The sequence below is a fragment of the Mustela erminea genome, chromosome 8 (assembly GCF_009829155.1).
Source record: "Mustela erminea isolate mMusErm1 chromosome 8, mMusErm1.Pri, whole genome shotgun sequence".
Lineage (NCBI taxonomy): Eukaryota > Metazoa > Chordata > Mammalia > Carnivora > Mustelidae > Mustela > Mustela erminea.
Window position 1 is genome coordinate 37,835,213 of NC_045621.1, and position 19,834 is coordinate 37,855,046.

The window sequence follows — 19,834 nt, forward strand, 5'->3', positions numbered from 1 at the left end:
ATGCCACCCTGGGCACAGAGCTTATTTAAAAAAAAAAAAAAAAGGCCCCATCTTCCCCGCCTTCCTACCTCAAATGTGATGGTCTCAATTACCTCAAGCCATGACAGAACTAGCTGGTCATCTTGAAGAACCACTTGCTGAGAGCAGCAGAGCAGAAACAGAGTGCAATCCTTGCTGGAACCACTGTGTACCTGAACCACGTTGTATGAGGAAAAGGAAACCCTGATCTGTTTTAGGTCCAGTTAGTCAAGTTTTCTATTATTCGCAAGCAAAATGTTCCTATCAGAAAAAGGAATTATTATGGATAAGGTAGCCAGGAAAGGCATCTTTTGAGGGTAACAACTGAGCCAAGACCTCACCGATGAGGAGACATGTAAGATCTAGAAGAGCATTTTCGGCAACAGGGGGAGCTACTAAAAGATAAAATAAGAGAGAATGTCAGAGAGGTGGGCAAGAGCCAGAACAGAGAGGAGTCCTATGGAGCATTCTAATTCTTCCACCAAATGCTAGGAGTACACACACCTCTCTCTTACACACACAAGAACGCTTTCCAAGTTCATACAAAAGAGACAGAGACCCCTCATTTAAAAACTTGGCTTTAGGGGCACCTGGTGGCTAAGCCAATTAGGCGTCCAACTCTTGATTTCATCTTGGGCTGTGGTCTCAGGGTCTAAGCCCTGAGATGGCTCCTCGCTGAACATGGGGCCTGCCTAGGATTCTCTCTGTCCCTCGCACCCCGCTAGCCCACATGTGCACTCTCTAAAAAAATAAAAAATAACATAATAAATTAAAATTTGGCTTTAGACACAAAGCTGTTCCTTGAAGCATTATTAACAACAGGTCTTTTTAAATCTGACAAGAATTAGAAAGGCTGAATAAATTATGATAAATATAAAGCAAACAATAAAGAATAACAAAATAGGAAAATGTTCATCATACAATAGTACTGGGAAAAACATAGTATGGGGGTGCCTGGGTGGCTCAGTGGGTTAAACCCTTGGCCTTCAGCTCAGGTCATGATCCCAGGGTCCTGGGATCCAGCCCCACATCAGGCTGCGGGGAGCCTGCTTTCTCCTTTCTCTCTGCCTGCCTCTCTGCCTACTTGTGATCTCTGTCATATAAATAAATAAAATATTTATTTAAAAAAAAAACATGGTATGGACCCATTTTTATTAAAACAAAAGCTAGAAGAAAGAACAAAAATGTCTATACTGTCAGGTAAAGAGATTTGTCAGGTAAAGAAATTATGGATCGGTTCTTAACTTTCTCTGTTTTTATTTATTCAAGTTTTAACTATCACTCAGTCTGTACTTCCTAATCAGAAATAAATGCCTCAAAAATTAAAAGTTGCTCACTAAATGTAATGTGGCATCCTGGATGAGATCCTGGAACAGAAGCCAAAAGGTGAAGAAAACTAAGGAAATCCAAATAATGTATAGGGAGTAATAATGTATCAATCCTAGTTCATTAGCTGAGTCAAGAATTTACTAACGTTAAGATCTTAACAAAACGGGGGCACCTGGGTGGCTCCGTGGATTAAAGCCTCTGCCTCCGGCTCAGGTCCTGATCCCAGGGTCCTGGAATTGAGCCCAGCATCCGGCTCTCTGCTAGGCATGGAGCCTGATTCCTCCTTCCTTTCTCTCTCTCTCTCTCTCTCTGCCTTCCTCTCTGCCTACTTGTGATCTCTGTCAAATAAATAAATAAAATCCTTTAAAAAAAAAAAAATCTAACAAAACGGAAGCTGGGTGAGGAGTATAGGGTAACCATCTCTGTACCTTTTTTTTTTTTATGAATCCAAAACTATACTTTAACATTTTTTTGGCTTTCTTTTTAAATGTTTAAGTCCACTTACCTAAGACTCTTCAAGTAGGCAAAAGTACAGATAGTAGTCATCACTAAGGAATGGCAGGCAAAGGCAGAGATCATTTAGGAGAGAAAAGAGATTGCATGTTGAAAGTTAAGGGCCAAAGGTTTTGTACATGTCTGCCAGGCACACAACAGGCCCTCACTTGTTGCAGAATAAGGCTCTCACTTATTTTACTATTTTCAGATACAGGAGGTTTAAAGGATCTTTTTTTAAAGGCCTTATTGATCCCCTCAACCTAAGCAGAAAGTGCTGAGAATATACTTTTTAAAGTATCTTTAAGCTACCAGAATTATCACTTTCTTAAAGCCATGGGGTACAAGCCTTCTAGCAAGTAGTTTTGCAACTCAACACCTTAAAAGCTCGGGGAAGCAAGGTGGGACACACAGAGTGCTAAACATACAGGACCACCAACCAGTAAGGAAAAGGGCAAGGCTCACTCACTATACAAAGCAAATTAAGTCCTTTAAAAAGCAGGCCATTTCAGAGTGTCCAACTGCCAATAATGTTCACTAATGATGGCCTAGAGTCAGGCACAAAACACATTCGCAATCCTCTGAAAAGTCAACATGTATAATGACTGGTAAAGACCCAAATGAAAAAAAAATGTTTTCACTGCACTGACCTTTTTTCAGAAGATTTTACATGTATTCCTTCTTTTTTAAAAAAAGGTGTTTTTAAGCTTTTTATTGAGTAATTTTTTCTTTTTTTTTTTTTAGATTTTATTTGAGAGAGAGGGAGGGAGAGAAAGAGCACAAGCAAGGGGAGCCGCAGGCAGAGAGGGAGGGAGAAGCAGGCTCACCACTTAGCAGAGAGCCCAACACCTCCATCTCAGGACTCTGGGATCATGACCTGAGCCAAAGGCAGACAGTTAACCTCTGGAGCCACAAAAGTGCCCCTAAGAAAACTTCTAGAAGAGAAAAGATTTATCCTCTAATGATTATTTAAAAAAAAAAAAAAAAAAACTTGACCTTAGAACTAGTTAAAGGGAATATGGGATATTCTTTATACTACTATAACTATATTTTTATAAGTCTGAAGTTTTATCACTTGAACCATATCATACATTTTATTGAAACTAATAGTAGTAGTCAAAAGGCTATCATTAGCAATGACAGAACATTTGAACCTGGATCAAATATAGATACTTTCTCAAAAAAAACTTTTCAAAACACTTAATGTGAGTCCAGGTCAGGGAGTATTTTTACTTTTAATCTTTAAAGTGTCATTTTAATTGTCCATTAAATTTACTAACACCTGGGGCACCTGGGTGGCTCAGTGGGTTAAACCGCTGCCTTCGGCTCAGGTCATGATCTCAGGGTCCTGGGATCGAGTCCCACGTCGGGCTCTCTGCTCAGCAGGGAGCCTGCTTCCCTCTCTCTCTCTCTCTCTCTGCCTGCCTCTCTACCTACCTGTGATCTCTCTCTGTCAAATAAATAAATAAAATATTTAAAAAAAAAAAAAAATTTACTAACACCTAAATTATGACATCAGAAAAACAATAAATTCACACACTGTTGACTATAATTTCATACATTTATAGCAACTGTGAAAATAAGTCATTTAAAAAGAACTATTATATGGCTCTTTTATATAGAGTAAAAGCTACTATTAAACTCCTTCTAGAAGTCAACACCCTAATCAAAAACGTGTAATATAGCAACTACCATTTGATCACCTTACCGGGAACAACAAGGCACGGTGTTTAGCACTTCTCTCTCACGAAAAACTCAAAAGAATCTTATAAAGTACAATTTTTTAAAAAAGATTTTATTAATTTATTTGACAGAGATCACAAGCAGGCAGAGAGAGAGGAGAAAGCAGGCTCGCTGCGGAGCAGAGAGCCCGATGGGGGCTGGATCCTAGGACCCTGGGATCATGACCTGAGCTGAAGGCAGAGGCTTTAACCCACTGAGCTACCCAGGCGCCCCATAAAGTACAATTTTTCTATACTTTACACCTTAGTAACTTGCCCAAGATCAAACAACCAGGAAACCGGAACCCAAATTCATCCTGCTGATGAGTCCACCCGTACTGTCAAATGACCTCCTTCAACCCTTCTCCTTAAAGTCTACCCCTCACAGAATCCACCTTCTCAAACCTGTCTTTTTAGATAGACTATCAACAAAGGAAATGCCTTCTCTCAAAAAGAATGGTTATTAACCGTAATTACCCATGGAGCACTTACCCTTTAACAGCCATTGTTTCAAAGTTTTACATGGTAACCGGTTTAATCCCCACAACAAACCTAAAATAGGTATTACTATCATTCCCGTTATACAGATGCAAAAACGAAGCCAAAATAAAGTGACTGACCCAAGGTCACAAATTTAATTGTATCAGAACCAGGGTTTAAGTTATATCCCAGTCTGCTCTTAGCCACTTATACCAAATTCCTGTATCACTTACACATTATGATGCTATCTTTTAAGACATATGGATGTCATTTCTAAATCCTGTGAACCAAGTAAAGGCAGCAAGTAATACTCTGGGGCAGGGGTTGGCAAACTACGGCACACAGGCCAAATCTGGACCACCACTCCCTTTTGTAAATAAAGTTTTATTAAAACAAAGGCTATGGCTGCTTTTGCTGCACAACAGCTGAGTAATTACAACAGAGACTACAGGACCCACAAAGCCAAAAATATTTGCTATTTGACACCTTATAAAAGTTTACTGAGCCCAGTTCTGGAAGACAGTGTATAAGCCTTCCTCTAAACCATCCAGACAGACATTTTTAAATTTATAAATAAATTTATAAATAAAAACAGCAGCTACCATTCAAGTATATATATATTTACACAAGATCCGCATGACAACCCATTTTATACGAAAGAAAACTAAGCCTCAGAGGTTTAAACGACTTACCCAAGATCACATAGGGAAGATCTTGTTTAAATCAGAGTTTGTGGCTTCAAGCCCATATCCTTTGGGGTTATGAACAACCCAGAGATACTCAAAGCAAAGCAAGAATATGGTATGTTCTCCCTATGGGAAGTTTTGGGCAAAAAAAACTCAAGTAAATACAGAAAATAAACACAGTATCTAGAATTTATTTACTCAGTACAATTAACTCTCCTTGATTACTGAAAAATTCTACCCTCTTCTGAAGCAGACTCTCATCTACCCTCATTACACCTTCCTGTCTAGAATGCCCACTCTCTTCTATTTACCAACTTACCTATCCATCCCCAGCCCACCTACCTCTCCATTTCTCACCCCTCCTCCCGTGGAGACTAACCTATGTACCAGTGAGCCAAGGGAAGGATTCAATAGAGGTTGGCTGCTGTTGCCATTATTCAAAGAACCTTTTCTTATTATTCTTATCCCATTTATCTCCCATACCACTAGCCTGGTCTACAGCACTGTTAGATTAAATCACACATATTCACAGTGACAGCCACATCAGAAAGATAACAAGGATTCATATGGAATTAAATGTGATCAAGTATACATGGATGTGGACAACTATATTGAGAAATAACTAAGTAATTCTCTGTTCCTAACAACTCTGTTCCTAGTCACCTGATAAGACATCTGAATAATGTCTTAAACTCAGTTTAAGAGTTTTTATGGTTACTTTTGTTTCCAACTTTATCTCCTTCCCTAATGAGACTATAAACTCAAGGCCAAGGACATCTTATGAATCTTCCTTATCCCAAATCTTGATTTAGGACTTTGAGTATTCAAAAAGATCTATAATAATACATAACATTTGCTTATTATTTATTTACAAATTCTACATCCACTGCTCACTTCAGACTACTTAAACTGAGAGCACAGACATCTTACAGGAGCATTTTTCTAGGTCTGAGTATTGCTAATGCAGTTCAAGCAACACCTCTAAAACAAAATGCAGCAGCTGCTGAAACCAGCCTAATTCCTTCCAGTGGACTGTGACTCTAATACCAGACCATAAAACAGACATAATTCCAGAATGGTTTTTTAGAACCATTGTTTTACTAAGTCTCTGACTGTATGTTCCTTAAGAGAACCACAGATTAAGCCATTCCTAACTTTAAAACTCTTAATATGAAAACTTCCCAAATCCTTTACTGTCGTATTAAAAATTTTAATAAACTCAGCAGGCATCTTATAAATAGTTCTAAGTATCTCTAAATATAGTAAACTCTGAAAAGTTAATTGTGCATTATGAATTTTATTTTTCTTTTTTAGTAACAAGAACGAACTAACACAGGCTGAATGGAAGTAAATGTGTAAGCTGAAGGTCCAGCCAACAGAAAAGAAAATGCTGCTACTCCAGCAAACATTAAGTTTTCTGATTCCTTAGCTAATTCAAGAACTTATAAATTGCATATCACTTAAAACCAGTGCCACAACGATGATCCCAAATGATAGTTAACTATCTCTTCGGCAACTCCCTTCGGAATAGTTAGTATAATGAGAAGGTACCTGGAGAATAAATGGCCTGGCCTAATATACAGGCAGCTGAAAAGTAATACTAGATGGTTCAAAGAGGCAGAAGCAGATTATCTTACAGAGCCACACCAAAGGCTGAAATTCCCCAAGTCTTACCTCACAGCAGCAACTGGAAGGGCAAACTTTTCAAAAGAGCGGGTGAAGAGTAAAATAAAAAAAGAATGAACTCTTCAATTAACAGTCTAGTTTCCTAAGAAAAGTATTTAGAGGTCAAGATGTATAAATTAACAGCTGAGAAATAATTAGGAAACTAGTCTGATCACAAAGCTAAGAAGTACTGAAATCTCAAAAATCAGCCTAATTGTTGCCATCTGCTGGGAGAAAGGCAGAAATGCTTGTGGGTCTGGGACGGAGCGGGGTAGTCTTTAAATCTAATTCCCTACTGAGACTAGGCCGCTCTCCTAGGTGGACACAAGACAAGGAAACATGGTTTAATAAAGGAAAAATTAGGAAGCTGTACCAATGCCTTGAATAAAAGACAGTCTTGTCGGGGTGCCTGGGTAGCTCAGTTGGTTAAGCATTTGCCTTCAACTCAGGTCATGATCACAGGGTCCTGGAACGCAGTCCCACATCAGGCTCTCCACTTAGCAGGGAGCCTGCTTCTCTCCCTCTCTCTCTGTCAAATAAATAAAATCTTTAAAAAAATAAAATAAAATAAAGGACACTCATCTCTTGTAGTAGTAAAATACACAGCCTTTACAAATGTTTTTATTCCAAAGTCCACGAACCCTCACAAATTTTGTGCTATACAGCTTTAACAGGTGTTAAGTCACCTGTTAAGCCTTCCTCTAAACCATCAATCTTGCACTAACTGCTAACATCTCTGTTTCTACTTAAGGATAAAATGAATTCAAACTGCAATCAGCAAAGTCTACAAGAATACTCTAGAAAAGCTGCTGTAAGAAAACTAAATATTACTGCTACCAGACACCTAAATAAAGCATTATTCTCTGCATCTTTAGTTACCCTTCAGCCAGCCACCAGCTAACCTCATTTCCTAATTTTGAAATCCTGTTTTGTGTACTTTTATAAAAGTAACAGGAATAACAAACAATCTACCATGACATCAGCCAGAGTGCTAGGCAAATATTTTACTAAGATATTTAACTTGATTAAACGGGCAATATTGGGGCACCTGGGTGACTCAGTTGGTTAAGTGTCCAACTCTTGATTTTGGGTCAGGTCATGATCCCCACACATCAGGCTCCATGTTCTGCTTGAAATTCTCATTCCCCCTCTCCCTCTGCCTGCCCCTGCCCCCGCCCCCGCTCGGGAAACAACCAACCAACAATAACAAAAAACAGGGAATATTAACCTGCACTTTTTAAAAGTATATATAAATACTGGAACACCTGGGTGGCTCAGTTGGTTAAGCAACCGACTTCAGCTCTGATCATGATCTTGGGGTTGTGGAACCAAGCCCCACTTGTAGGGAGTGCAGAGCCACTCCCGACTCTTGGGGATCCAGAATCTTCCGGAGATTCTGCACTCATGAGCTCTCTCAAAATTAATAACTCAATTTTTTTTTAAGTAGGCAGGGGTGCCTGGGTGGCTCAGTGGGGGTAAGTGTCCGCCTTCTGCTCAGGTCACAATCCCAGGGTCCTGGGACTGAACCCCACGGGGAGCCTCTCTGACCCCCACCCCACTGGTGCTCTCACTCATGGTTTCTCACAAATAATAAATAAAATCTTTTTTTAAAAATTATGTAATACTTAAGCCACAATTTACTATTCTTAAAACGTTTTGCTATTTTACTGTACTATGTGCTTAGCAGAAATTTCCCTTATAAAGAGGGCTGATATTACTGAGGAACTCACAAAAAATTATATACTAATTTTCCAACAGTACTCTGAATTAAAAAAAAAAAAAAAAAAAACACCTGAATAAACAACAGATGAGTGTGTTAAGACAAAATGACTGCCAGCTTCCACTAAAGGGGAAGAACACTATGAGTGAACAGAGGAGCAATGGGAGTCATTTAGACAGCTCCTGCTTATTTAACAGAAGTATTCCAACTACTAAGTACGGACACTTAACAAGATATTTTACCTCTATTGCTTCTTTCACCCCAAAACTTACCACAGTAACCCCTTACACAGTCCTAGAAACGGAAGCCATTTCATAAAAGATAATATCTATATAAGATCTGAAAGCACTTTTTCTTTGTAGATCATTTACAAATCAAATTACTTCTGTCCACTTTTTTCATGCTGTCACGACTTATTCATGGATCAACACTAACTCAGCATGTCTATTTGTTAAAAGTAATTTCTTAATTTCTCCCATTTGAAAACCTCAATCATCTCAGACTGATTTCCTATTTCACAGATGTGGACCCTATACTCCAAAGGGTCAGTTTATGGGACCATTAGACCCTCACCTCAATTACACCTTTTTAAGCTCCCCATCCTTCTCTCTACACAAACAAATAAGGCCAGTTCAAGTCCAGAGACTTAAAGTCTCTCCATGAAGTCTTCCTCAAACTAGTCAACTTCAACCTAGGAACCTCTCTCTAAGCTTCTGAGGACCCACTGTAAAACTCAACTTTATACTTAACAATATGCAGTGTTCAATGTTGTGTTATACTGTTATAGTTTGAACTCATCTACAGTAAAGTACCACATCTCTTCAACTCAAGAAATCTCATTTTATGAATCTATTTCTCCTCAGCATTTTTCAAGAAGGTATGAAACCAGAAATGCACATGCATTAGTTGCTGAGGAAATACTTGTACAATGAAGGCACTTCCAACAGTTTATTCAGTAAAGCCAAATTTCGTGCCCTAATTTATCAGTTTCTTAATTGAGATTCTTCTATCTTCTTTTCTATATGTAGAAAACCTGCTTTACCATAGCTACAAGATACTTCTCTATGCTAAACACCATACCATATGTAGTTATCAAGTAAGTTCAACAAGGTAAGTGATTTTCAACTAAATGAAACCATGGAACTCAGGACAAGAACCTTCTGTATTCCTTCCAGCAGAGACCTAGCACACAGTAACTACTAGATAAATATGTACTGATAAATATGTTTTTACCTGGTAGTAAACATAATTCCCAAATGCTAAACCTAAGGTAAAAAGTTAGTAAAATAGTGTAGCGCCTTAACAATCCCTCAAAGGGGATGTTCATGAGCCTAATTCTGAAAAATTTATATTCTAGCATCCTACACTCAGCTACCAAACCCTAAGAAATGAAAATAAGCAAGCTGACAGAAACTATGGAAAATGGTGCTACTATTATTTCACAATATAGTTCCTCAATGTGTCACCAAAATAAACTGTCACCGCCATGTACAATGCCGGTCAGGAGCTTGTGCCAGCCACCATGGCGATGGAAGAAATGAGAGCTTTATCGCCAAGAAGCCAAAGATCTAGTTAAGAAGAAGTAAGTGACTAATTATGTAAGACAGATGGTGAAAGCAGTTAACTAAAACTACTAAGATGTCATGGAAGAAGTGAGGAGTAAAACTCTTACAGGAGGTTCTGGAAAAAAGTGAAGTGTGTATCTGTAGCTACAAGAGACGCAATATGCAGAAGGCTGTCGATCCAGGCCAACTCATCAAAGTCCAAGCAAGGAAGCTGAAGTTCCTGAAGTGTGTTCAGAGAGGACCAAGCAGCTCAATCGGAATGCACGCAGCCAACGGTGCAAAAACAGACAAGATTACAACATACTGGGACACAGCAGACATTACAGCACGTTCATGTATTTACTATTTACAAGGCAACTACAAGCACTAGGTTTTCAGAAAGACTAAAAAAAAGGGGGTGGGGGTGGGGGGAGAGAGGCCCTCCATATGATCTCCATGAACCTGCTCTCTAAGGACACAAAGCAGCTTAAATTACAACTCAACATTGAGTGAATTTCAGACTGGCAGTTATCTGTAAAAACTCATTTTGGGTTTCCAGGGCATCACAGATGTTTACCACTATAAGGACTTCAAACTCAGTTAATTTGACCTCAAGAAGATACAGCACAAGGTACATCTATTTATTCAAGAATGCTGCCCACGGGTGGAATGAGTAGGAGTTTTTTTTTTTTTTTAAAGATTTTATTTATTTGACAGAGAGAGATCTGAAGTAGGCAGAGAGGCAGGCAGAGAGAGAGGAGGAAGCAGGCTCTCCCCGGAGCAGAGAGCCCAATGCGGGGCTCGATCCCAGGACCCTGGGATCATGACCTGAGCCGAAGGCAGAGGCTTTAACCCACTGAGCCACCCAGGCACCCCGAGTAGGAGTTTTGAAGTCAGGGTAGAACTCATTGGTTATGACAGCCAACAAGTTGATTAAAATACACATTGAAATTCTGTAACTTTAAGTCTTGAAGACTTGCTGATAGACGCTTCAGCTAACAAATAATCTTCAAAATCCACATATGAGTAATAACATTTTATTTACAGAAATAAATATATCCTTTCTAAAAAAGAAACAAAGAAACTAAACAAAAATGCTGTATAAAACTCAACTGCATACTTAACAAATACATGCATCCCATCGTATCAAAATATATTTAGGGCCTCAGTGTAGAATTTAAATGATCAACTATTATACGTAAATTAAGGATGAGTAAAGACTATGAAAAGGCTTGTCCTCATTTTTTTATACATGACAAAGTAACTCATAGTCCTAAAATATATACAATAGATTAAAAAGAAAACACAAAATTTTTAGCATCAACTATGATTCAAAAAGTTTGTCAAAATAAGTAAGACGTTAAACTGTTACAAATTATTTTCACTTACAGCAGTATTTTATTCTCACAAAACTTGTTCCTTTAATAAACATTCAGATTCCTTAATGCAGGCCAGACACTGCTAGAGGGACTTAAAAAAAGGGGAAGACAGACTTCAATTAAGGAACATCAATTAAGGAACACTATCTATCCTCAAAGCCTTTCACGTCTACATATAACAGAAGTATTCTAGGTAGAAGGATGTTAACAAATGAGGCAACGGTCAATGCTGCAATGAACCAGTGGGGAAGGGCCCTGTGTTCCAATCTACCTAGCCTAATCTCCTAAATACAGTGTCTAGCATACAAATGACAAACCTAGGCTAGATGGCAAAAACCACACTTCCATTAGGCACTTAAAACTCACAGAGGTTCAACTATTCGCCCAAGGTCACAAAGACAGAAAAGGCAGTCAAGACAACTACCCAAGTCTTCAACCTTCCAATCAGGTGTTTGCATGAACAGTGAATGCTGTTCTCTAATGAAAGGACAGAGAGAGTGGCAAGCAGATTTTTTTTCTCCCACTCCTAGTAGAGCTGCAGAAGTTTACCAAAAGCTTCTGCGTGCTCAAGATGAAACAGGTAGGTCTGAATAATGGACAAGTTCCTTTTTCTTCTGGCCTACCCAGTTTAATGAAACTGTAACAATCACAACCAAAATCTGAAAGGCCTCAGAGTACTCTTAAGAGACTTACCTCAGCCTAGGAAACAACTTTTCTTGCCCATAACCTAAAATTAGTAAATTAGGGTATTAGATTTAAAAAACTGTATTGTTAAAAAAATCCAGGACACTGGCCAAGTTAAATTTTACTTTAAAATCAAGAGACTGGTTCAGCATCAGTATATTTATCATTTACTGTAACAATGAGCACCTACTGTGTGTTCGAGTCATGCAGCAGACCAGGTAGCGATTACAGAGAACTGCTAGAGGTTTAGGACTTCAAGAAATCATTATGAACTATACAAAGGCACTACAAGAAAACAGACAAATGTAAGGCTAACATTACATGTTAAGAACTACAAGCAGGATTATATAACAATCTATCGATTCTATTTATTGTATAATATCAACTTTCTTACTCTTCTACCCTTTCCAGGCACTCGATGTCACAGCAGTCAGAAATACAAGAGGCTGTGATCACAAAACCAAATAGCATCCTAAGGAAATCTGTTGAGGCTAAGAAACTTTCCAAGTGGGAAGACTGGTTGCACAGTCAGCAAGACTAGGCTAACATTACTGGTTTGGAGTGGGAAGGAAAAATGGGTATTACTTTCAATTAGGCATATGTGTGCACCTTCATGCAAAACACAGTAATGATACAAATAATCCTTGACTATAATCCAGTCGAGGAAACAAAAGCAACATATGTCAACAAATTTAGCACTCTAATCCCAAAATGGAGCTTATTTAGATAACCAAGAAATAAAAAGTAAAGGTCATGGGGTATAAATTTTTGAGGAAGTGATATGAAGGGGCCAGTTGAAGTGAACCGAAATGGTTTAAATAAAGAAAAAGTGCATGTTACTGGCAGTAGAAAGAATGTGAGTGAAGAGAAAAAGCAACAAACAGGTTGCTTTTTCAACTTGAGTCTGCTGAAGTACCTCAGCAAATGGAAAAATAAAGGGGCAACTGGTGGTATCCTATTTGCTCAGAAAGATCCTCACCCACCCACTTAAAAGAAAAAAAAAAATAATTTTTTTTTAATTCCCCTAAATCCTGTAAAGAAAACAGATCAAGATTTGGCAATATTTTCTCTTAATGGTGGAAAGTCAATTTTTTAAGAGCCACAGACCAGAACAGGTACATGTCATCAACAATAAAATGTAAAGAAAATCTCTAAGTATGATTAACGTATTTATTCAGTAGGAGGTATAGTGAAAAAATATCTACCATGCTGATGCAAAAAATAATAATAAACAAGAAATTTGGCCCAAGTTCCACTACCGATTTAATAGTTTCAAAATATAAGTTGCTGTAACTTCGTATCTGCAACCTACCTCACATCAAGGTCACCCCTCCATCACTACCACTGCTGAGAAGCTCTGTGTTTTCAGTGACCTCAAAACAGCTAACATAATTTTCTAAAACTAATAATGTATTATACTTATTTAGCAGCTCGTAGTTTTTCACAACCATTATATCCACTGGGTCTCAAAAATTACCCAGTGAGGTAAAACAGTGGTTACCCATCCCTATTTCACAAATAAAATAACTGGAGTCCAGGGGCACCTGGGTGGCTCAGTCGGCCTTCAGTTAAGTTTCAGGTCTTGATCCTGAGGTCCTAGGATGGAACCCTGCATAAGGGCTCCCTGCTCTGCAGGGCAATCTACTTCTCCTTCTGATCCTCCCCTCTATTCATGCTGGAGCTCTCTAATGAAAATCAAAAAACAAATACTTAAAAAAAAAAAAAATACTGGAGACCAGATAGGTTAAGTGAATAGCTCAAGGTCACACAGCCACTAACTGGCAGTGTGTGAATTCCCAAGCCATTGTTTGTCTCTTTGCTGGAATGAGGTGCTTAAAAAGAATCATAAAATCTTATCTAGATAACATAAATACAGTAATCTTAAAAGTTAGAATGGAAAGGTAAATATTCAAATTTACTTTGCTCAGTGAAAACACTGATTTTATACTGGTTTAGCATCCCCTTAATTTTTAAAAAAAATTATTTTAGCTTAGCAGCTTCTGGAACTCTAACTGCCAAATTCTAAAACTTTTAGAAAGGAAATGAAAAACTGAAACAAAAGGCCTGTTCACTGACACAAACTAAACAATAACCGTGAGCTCAGCAGACTTACAAACCCCTCAAACTCTCTAAAAACTGGGAATCCAATAGAAATGATGATAACGTTATTTGTATTCTACATTAATTATATGGCAATTCTTAAATCCTTATGGATACTGGCACATTCACAGAAAAGCAGATGTAGACAAAACCCACAAACTCCAACCATATTAATATGCTCTCTTAAGTGTAAAATAAATGAAATAAAAACTCCCCAAACAATCTCACAATGATGTGTAAAAGCCACACTAATTCATTAATGTTTCTGGGCCTGAAAATGGAGCAGGACTGTTTCAAAAGAAATTTACTTCAAAATTTACTTCAAAATTCACACTTAGTATTGATCTCTTTGCATAATGAAAATAAACCTTAATAAAACTATCTGCATGCAACTGACTCTCTAACCTGATGATGCCATTCCTCAACCTTAACCGCCCCCCCAACCTCCTCCACCCCCGAGTAAATGCGACACACAAACACACCACACACAGGCCTCACATATAGGCCTCTTGCCTTTTTCCCCAACAACTAGGACCTTTGTTCCAAGCGTCGGTTTTTTGCCCCACTCAATAGCTCTTTCAACTTTCTACCCCGTATTTTTTGTTTTGTTTTGCTTTTAGAGAGGAGATCCTCAGCCTCAACTTTCTGGGTCTTTAAAAAATGAAATACCAGAAATATCTACAGAGAGACTGGAGAGGAATAGAAAGTTGAATACAGCACTAAAGGGCCTACAAAACGGAGTAAAGCCCGGGGATCGGGTGATCTGGCAGCCCAGGCAAGATCCGGGAAAGGCCGACTAGGAAAGGAAGACAGCAGGGGAGCAGTTAGACGTCCACTCAGAACACATTCACTGCACTAAGAAACATACCCCTGAACCCCTCACACACGAACGTTTACTCACTGACACAGTCCCTCCTTCAATTAACTAACGAAAGAATTAAACTCTACCCACCGCCAGACACGACGCTTAAGCTAAACGTCCCCAAAGTACAACGGCGTTATCAAAGACGAACGTGTCTTAAGGGTTCATGAGCAACCCCTTCCGTTCCTTCTTACCACACAAGGTCCCCCCAGCAGTTCAAATGTGTTAAGTTATTTCCTCCCGATGTGCATGTGTTTTTAAATCTTTATTAATTCTTTTCCCTGTAGCAAATTAAGGATTCTTGTTACTCTAAGGAAGGAAGCGCCACGAAGGACAGGATTTGGGATTTTTCCAGCCTTCGTTATTTGAACTCTCCTTAACTTGTTTCTGAACTAGAAACCCACTCACCATGGAGGAGGATGAAGAGAGGGTGAACTGAATGGACAAACGATATAATAGGTTTTATGTAATCCACATATAAATAAATTAATCGCCTGACTCGCTTTGAATGCTAATACGATTGGAGTGACAACTGGTCCACCTCCCTCCCAAGTCCTGGACCCCCACCCCCGATTTCCACTCTGATCTATTCAGAAGCATGCTCTGCTCCTCTCAGTCAAGTTTCTCGGCCTCTTTTCCAGCCCCCCTGCACGCCCGTCTCGTCGTCATCCTCACTCAATCTCAACTTCCCACGGCTGAAGAAACTGCCCAGCGCAGACCCCTGTCTCCGGCCTCGCCCGCCCACAACCCTCCCCCCTTGGCAGGAAACCCCTTACTGCGGTCTAAAGTCACTCCGGCCTCTCCCTCCTCTGACCCTCGCTTCCCACAACTGTTGTCACTCGAGCTGCTCCCTAGTTTCCATTTCCGGGCCGTCCCCGGCCCTGGAGCCTCCCCTCTCCCGGTTTCCGGGCCCCCCGTCCCATTTCCGGGGAACCCTTGCCGTCTTCACACCCCCCACCTGCACTTCCGGCCCCCCACTTTCTCGCTTCCTAGACGCCCTCCAAGCTCCAAAGCCCACTTCCGGCCCCCCCGGCCCCCACAGGGCTCCCCAAGACCCGCACGCCTTACCCCGGTTCCGTGAAGGGCCCTCCTCATCGCGGGGGGCCAGAGGGGGGACCCAGCGAACACCCCCCCGCTCCCGCCCGGCCCCGGTCTCCCTCGAGCGCCTCGCCCGTCAACCCCCGGCCCGGTCCTTCCGCGGCCCCGCCGCTGCCGCCGGGAGCAGGCCGAGCGGGGGCCGAATCGCGGCGATGACACAACCGGGCTTCCTAGGACTTTCTGTTCCAGCTCCTCCCCACCCCCCTTGCCACCCCCCCCAACCCCTCAGCACAACGCCCTCCCCCAAGCCTGGCCCGGCCGCTCGGAACTGAGCCCCAATTACCTAGTTGGGCCCCAAAGTCTCCGGTCCGGACTCGGTGGCGCGGCAGTAACTTCCACTCGCTCCCCCCACCCCCCCCGGCGGCGGCGGCGGCGGCGGCGGCTCCTCGGGTCCCTTCAATTATCAGCTGAGCCGCAGCACCGCGGCCGGCGTGCGCCTCCGCCCGCGCCGCCTCCCTCCCCGCCCGTTCCAACACCCTTCGGGAACTATTTTGCCCGCCGGCTTAGACTGACGAGCTCGTCCGCGGGAAAGGCCCCGCTGCTTACTCGCGGCCCATCACATCGCCCCTCCCTCCCCCACCGCCCGGAGCGACTCTCCCAGCGGCCTGAGATCTCCTCCCGATCCCTTCGAGGGACCAGGAAGGGGAATGTGGGACTGTGCTCGGTATCCCTCCGCCGGGGTCACCCCCTCCCCTCCATGGTAGCAGGAACTAATTCCCTTTCGGGTCACCAGGGACCTGAGGTTTGAAATTTCACGGACCAGAGTTCCCTCTGACTCTTGGGAGAGAGGTCGACCACCCCAAGGCAGAAACCCCCCGCTAGTTCAAAAGCGGGGTTCGATTTAAACTAGGGCTTTGGCCCCATGACCCCAATCAAGCCCCGCCCCTTCCTGGTTGTCTTAGCGACGGCGGTGGCGTCCCAAGATGGCGTCGTGGCTGCCGGAGACTCTGTTCGAAATTGTAGGACAAGGCCCAGCGCCGAGCAAAGACTATTACCAGTTATTGGTCACCCGGTCCCAGGCAAGTGCGAGGCGCGGTTTACCCTCTCTAACACCCTGCCGCCCGGGTGGAGCGCGGAAAGCGAGCCGCGCGAGGCCGAGAGCGACTGTGGCCCGCCGGAAGCGTCCGGTCCCAGCTCCGAGCCGGGAAGATTTCCCTCGTCACCTGGGCCTCCTCGGACGGCTCCTCTGTGGCCCGCGTCTCTTTTCCCAACCCCAGCCCGGCTCGTCCCTGGCGAGCTTTCTTTGCCTTCCCACATCGCCGCCCTCTCCCTTCTTGCCACCCGGGGCTCCTACCCGCAGAGTTCCCTCCGCGCGAAGAGAAAAACAGGCGTCCCTGGCTGGCGTGCAACCTCACCTCAGCGTGGGAAGGAGAGAAAGAAAGACTCAGCCAAGTGTCCCAAGGAGGAGCCGGCAGGGGAGGGGAGAAAGGGAAGATCTCTTTTCCAGGGTAGGAGCTAATCATGGGGGATTTTTAAAATCTCATTGTGGTCTTTCCGGTACCACGACCACATCAAAACTTCTTTATCTCTAGTAGGAATTGATCGCTGAGAGCTTTCCCCTTACCTTTTTGGAGCCCCTTCTATCCCATTGAAAGTGTGCGGGGGGTGGTACAAAAATGTTTCAGCTGCTCTGCGCGTCAGCCCCACCCATAATGACATCTGCTCCACAACAATAAGACCGAGGATTATGTTATCGCTGGAGTAAAGTAACCATCAGCCTATTTTTATGACTGCTTTAGCTATTTAAGGTGGGCTTTTTGGTTGATTTATTGTGCTCATGAAATGATCAGGTTGAACTGGGCCTCCCCTCGGAACACATTTTCTGATTCCTGGCTGAGCTTAAGCCTGTCTCTGAGATAAAGCACCTTGTACTTTAACAGATGGTATTTCTATAAAATGAAATTTAGAATTTTGTATATATTTGTTTTGGTGTAGCTATTGAATATGGCATCAGTTTTCCCGTGAGCCCTTAAGTAGGCAAAGAATGCTTTTTTAATAGCTTCAAAAGCATCTTTTAAAAATAATATATGTATTTTTAAACCTGATATTTATAAATATTGCAAGTATATCTATAATAAAAGCTTGATAACCTGTCAAACTTAGATATTTAATTGAACATTTTGGCGGGGGGATTTTTACACATTTAATTGGAATTTCATAAACGCTGAAATTCTTTTTTTGTTTGGTACATTTTTAGAACCATTTTCCATTCGTCTTAAGATGTATGATCCTACAGTTTTTCACTTTCTAACATTAATGATTGAAAGCAATAACACCTTACCATATTCATACTTTGTTTTCTATTTCCATCTACCTCACCTAAGTTAAAATGTTCTGTTTACAGTGTTTTCCATAATTTGTCTCTTAAAAAAATTTTTTTTGAGGATTTCTTTTTCTTGAAAGTACGTTATTACAAGTGTACTGTCATGTGTACTATCATGTCCTAAGCCTCAACGAATGAATACTTGTTTAGATTTTTGTTTTAGTAAATTAACTATAGAGTGTTCCTGGCCATTAGTTTTCCCCAAGAATGCTTCTGTTGTTGATGTTCAGACTTTGCTCTGTTAGTCTAACTTGGGCACTCGCCTTCTTCTAACCACTGTGTTTTATGAAACGCCCCTCCCCCATCCAAGTATTCTTACAGCTTTCTCTCTCTCCTTTTTTCTTTTTTCTTTTCTTTTTTTTTTTTCATCTTCTTTCTTCTCTTTTATTTCTTTCTTTCTCTCTTTCTCAGATCAAAAACTGACTTTCATTTGAGGCCCTATTCTTCATGTCAATTGCTTCTATATAAAATCATTTTCAAGCTGATTCATTTTCTTTTTTAAGCAGGCAGAATATATCCACTACAGTTCAACCAGTGCATGTTCATCTCAAATCTGATTAATTCACTCTCTTTTTAAAGTAAAATTGGTTGTAAAAAATAGTAAGCCAAAAAAAACGGTCTTTTCAGTCAACTGTCTTGAGAATATGCTATTTTCTGACCACAAGACAATTTTTCTGAGGCTCAGCACAGGAAACCAAACATCCACTAAGAGGTGGTCTGACATAAATAAGTACTAAAACACTAGAATTAAAATGAGTTTTATAAGATGGACTTTTTCTGAAGTGACTTTCTAAAGTTTTTCCTCTCTCTTTCTTCATTTCCAAAAATGTTGTATATTATTCGAAATAGGCCCCAGATTTAGATGGATCTTTCTGTCCCTCTGATTCTCTTTTTTATTCTTTCTCACTGCTTTTATTTTTATTGGCTTTAAATTGAAATAACTGCACATTTCACATGGATGTAAAGGCAGATATCTCTCATTAGGGTCATACCACTGTTGGTATAGTCCAGAATATAGATGTTCTACATAAATTTTTTTTTTGCCTTCTTATTTATACAGTAACAGTAAATACATATTTTTATGCTTATAGAGGCATTCCCAGTTAACAACTTGATACCATGATTTTTTGTTTTTTCCCTAGAGAGGCACTTACAGAATATAATTTATGGTCAATATAGTTTCTCACATTTGATCTTTATAATGATCTGAAGGCTTAGAAAAATCACTGCACTGCTTTCTAAATCAAAGATTTATGCAATTATTTTCACTCTAGTTTTAGTAGTATATATATTTTCTTATATTGGATTCTAATTCTTTGAAAACTGCGAGATTCATAGTAAGTTAGAACTGGAAAGAACCTTGAATATTATTTAGGCAAAGGATACTCCACACTCTGCTTCTAAGAAAATCTTAAATTGTATTCCTGAATGAAGATCCTTTCCTTAATTTAATCAGCAAGTTGGCATTTACTATGGAGATGCAAAATACAAGATTTCTGGCTTCAAAGAATTCATCTTTCATTCCACAAATCTGTATTAAGCACCTTTTATGGCCAGGTACTGTTCTGGATGCTGAGAAAACATCAGTAAACCAAACAAAATCCCTCCTCTTGTGGAGCATGTAATCTAGGTGAGAGAATATACTTAGTGATTTGATTTATATAAACACTGAAATGGCTTTTCAAGAACAAAGGAAGTTCATAGCCAAGTTAATGGATAGCACAGATGATTTA

General features: G+C 40.7%; 2 protein-coding genes across 18 annotated transcripts in view; one reads left to right on the forward strand and one right to left on the reverse strand.

Annotated features, from left to right (window-relative positions):
• Positions 1 to 17,362, reverse strand: part of TRIP12 (thyroid hormone receptor interactor 12) — a 147,421-nt gene extending 130,059 nt beyond the window's left edge. For 7 of the 17 annotated variants that reach the window (XM_032355077.1, XM_032355076.1, XM_032355075.1 and 4 more), the window contains exon 1: positions 16,062 to 16,221. The gene's annotated coding sequence lies outside the window, so the exon portion shown is untranslated. Of the gene's footprint in view, positions 1 to 15,456; positions 15,557 to 15,748; positions 15,954 to 16,061; positions 16,223 to 17,072; positions 17,094 to 17,342 lie in introns of those variants that run through there. The other 10 variants (XM_032355081.1, XM_032355080.1, XM_032355078.1 and 7 more) reach the window with 7 other exon arrangements.
• The window catches only part of FBXO36 (F-box protein 36), a 93,834-nt gene continuing 90,460 nt past the window's right edge, over positions 16,461 to 19,834 (forward strand). Inside the window, exon 1 of the mRNA XM_032355083.1 lies at positions 16,461 to 16,797. Coding sequence (XP_032210974.1) covers positions 16,702 to 16,797 — 96 coding nt within the window. The 5' untranslated portion in view covers positions 16,461 to 16,701. The remainder of the gene's footprint in view (positions 16,798 to 19,834) is intronic.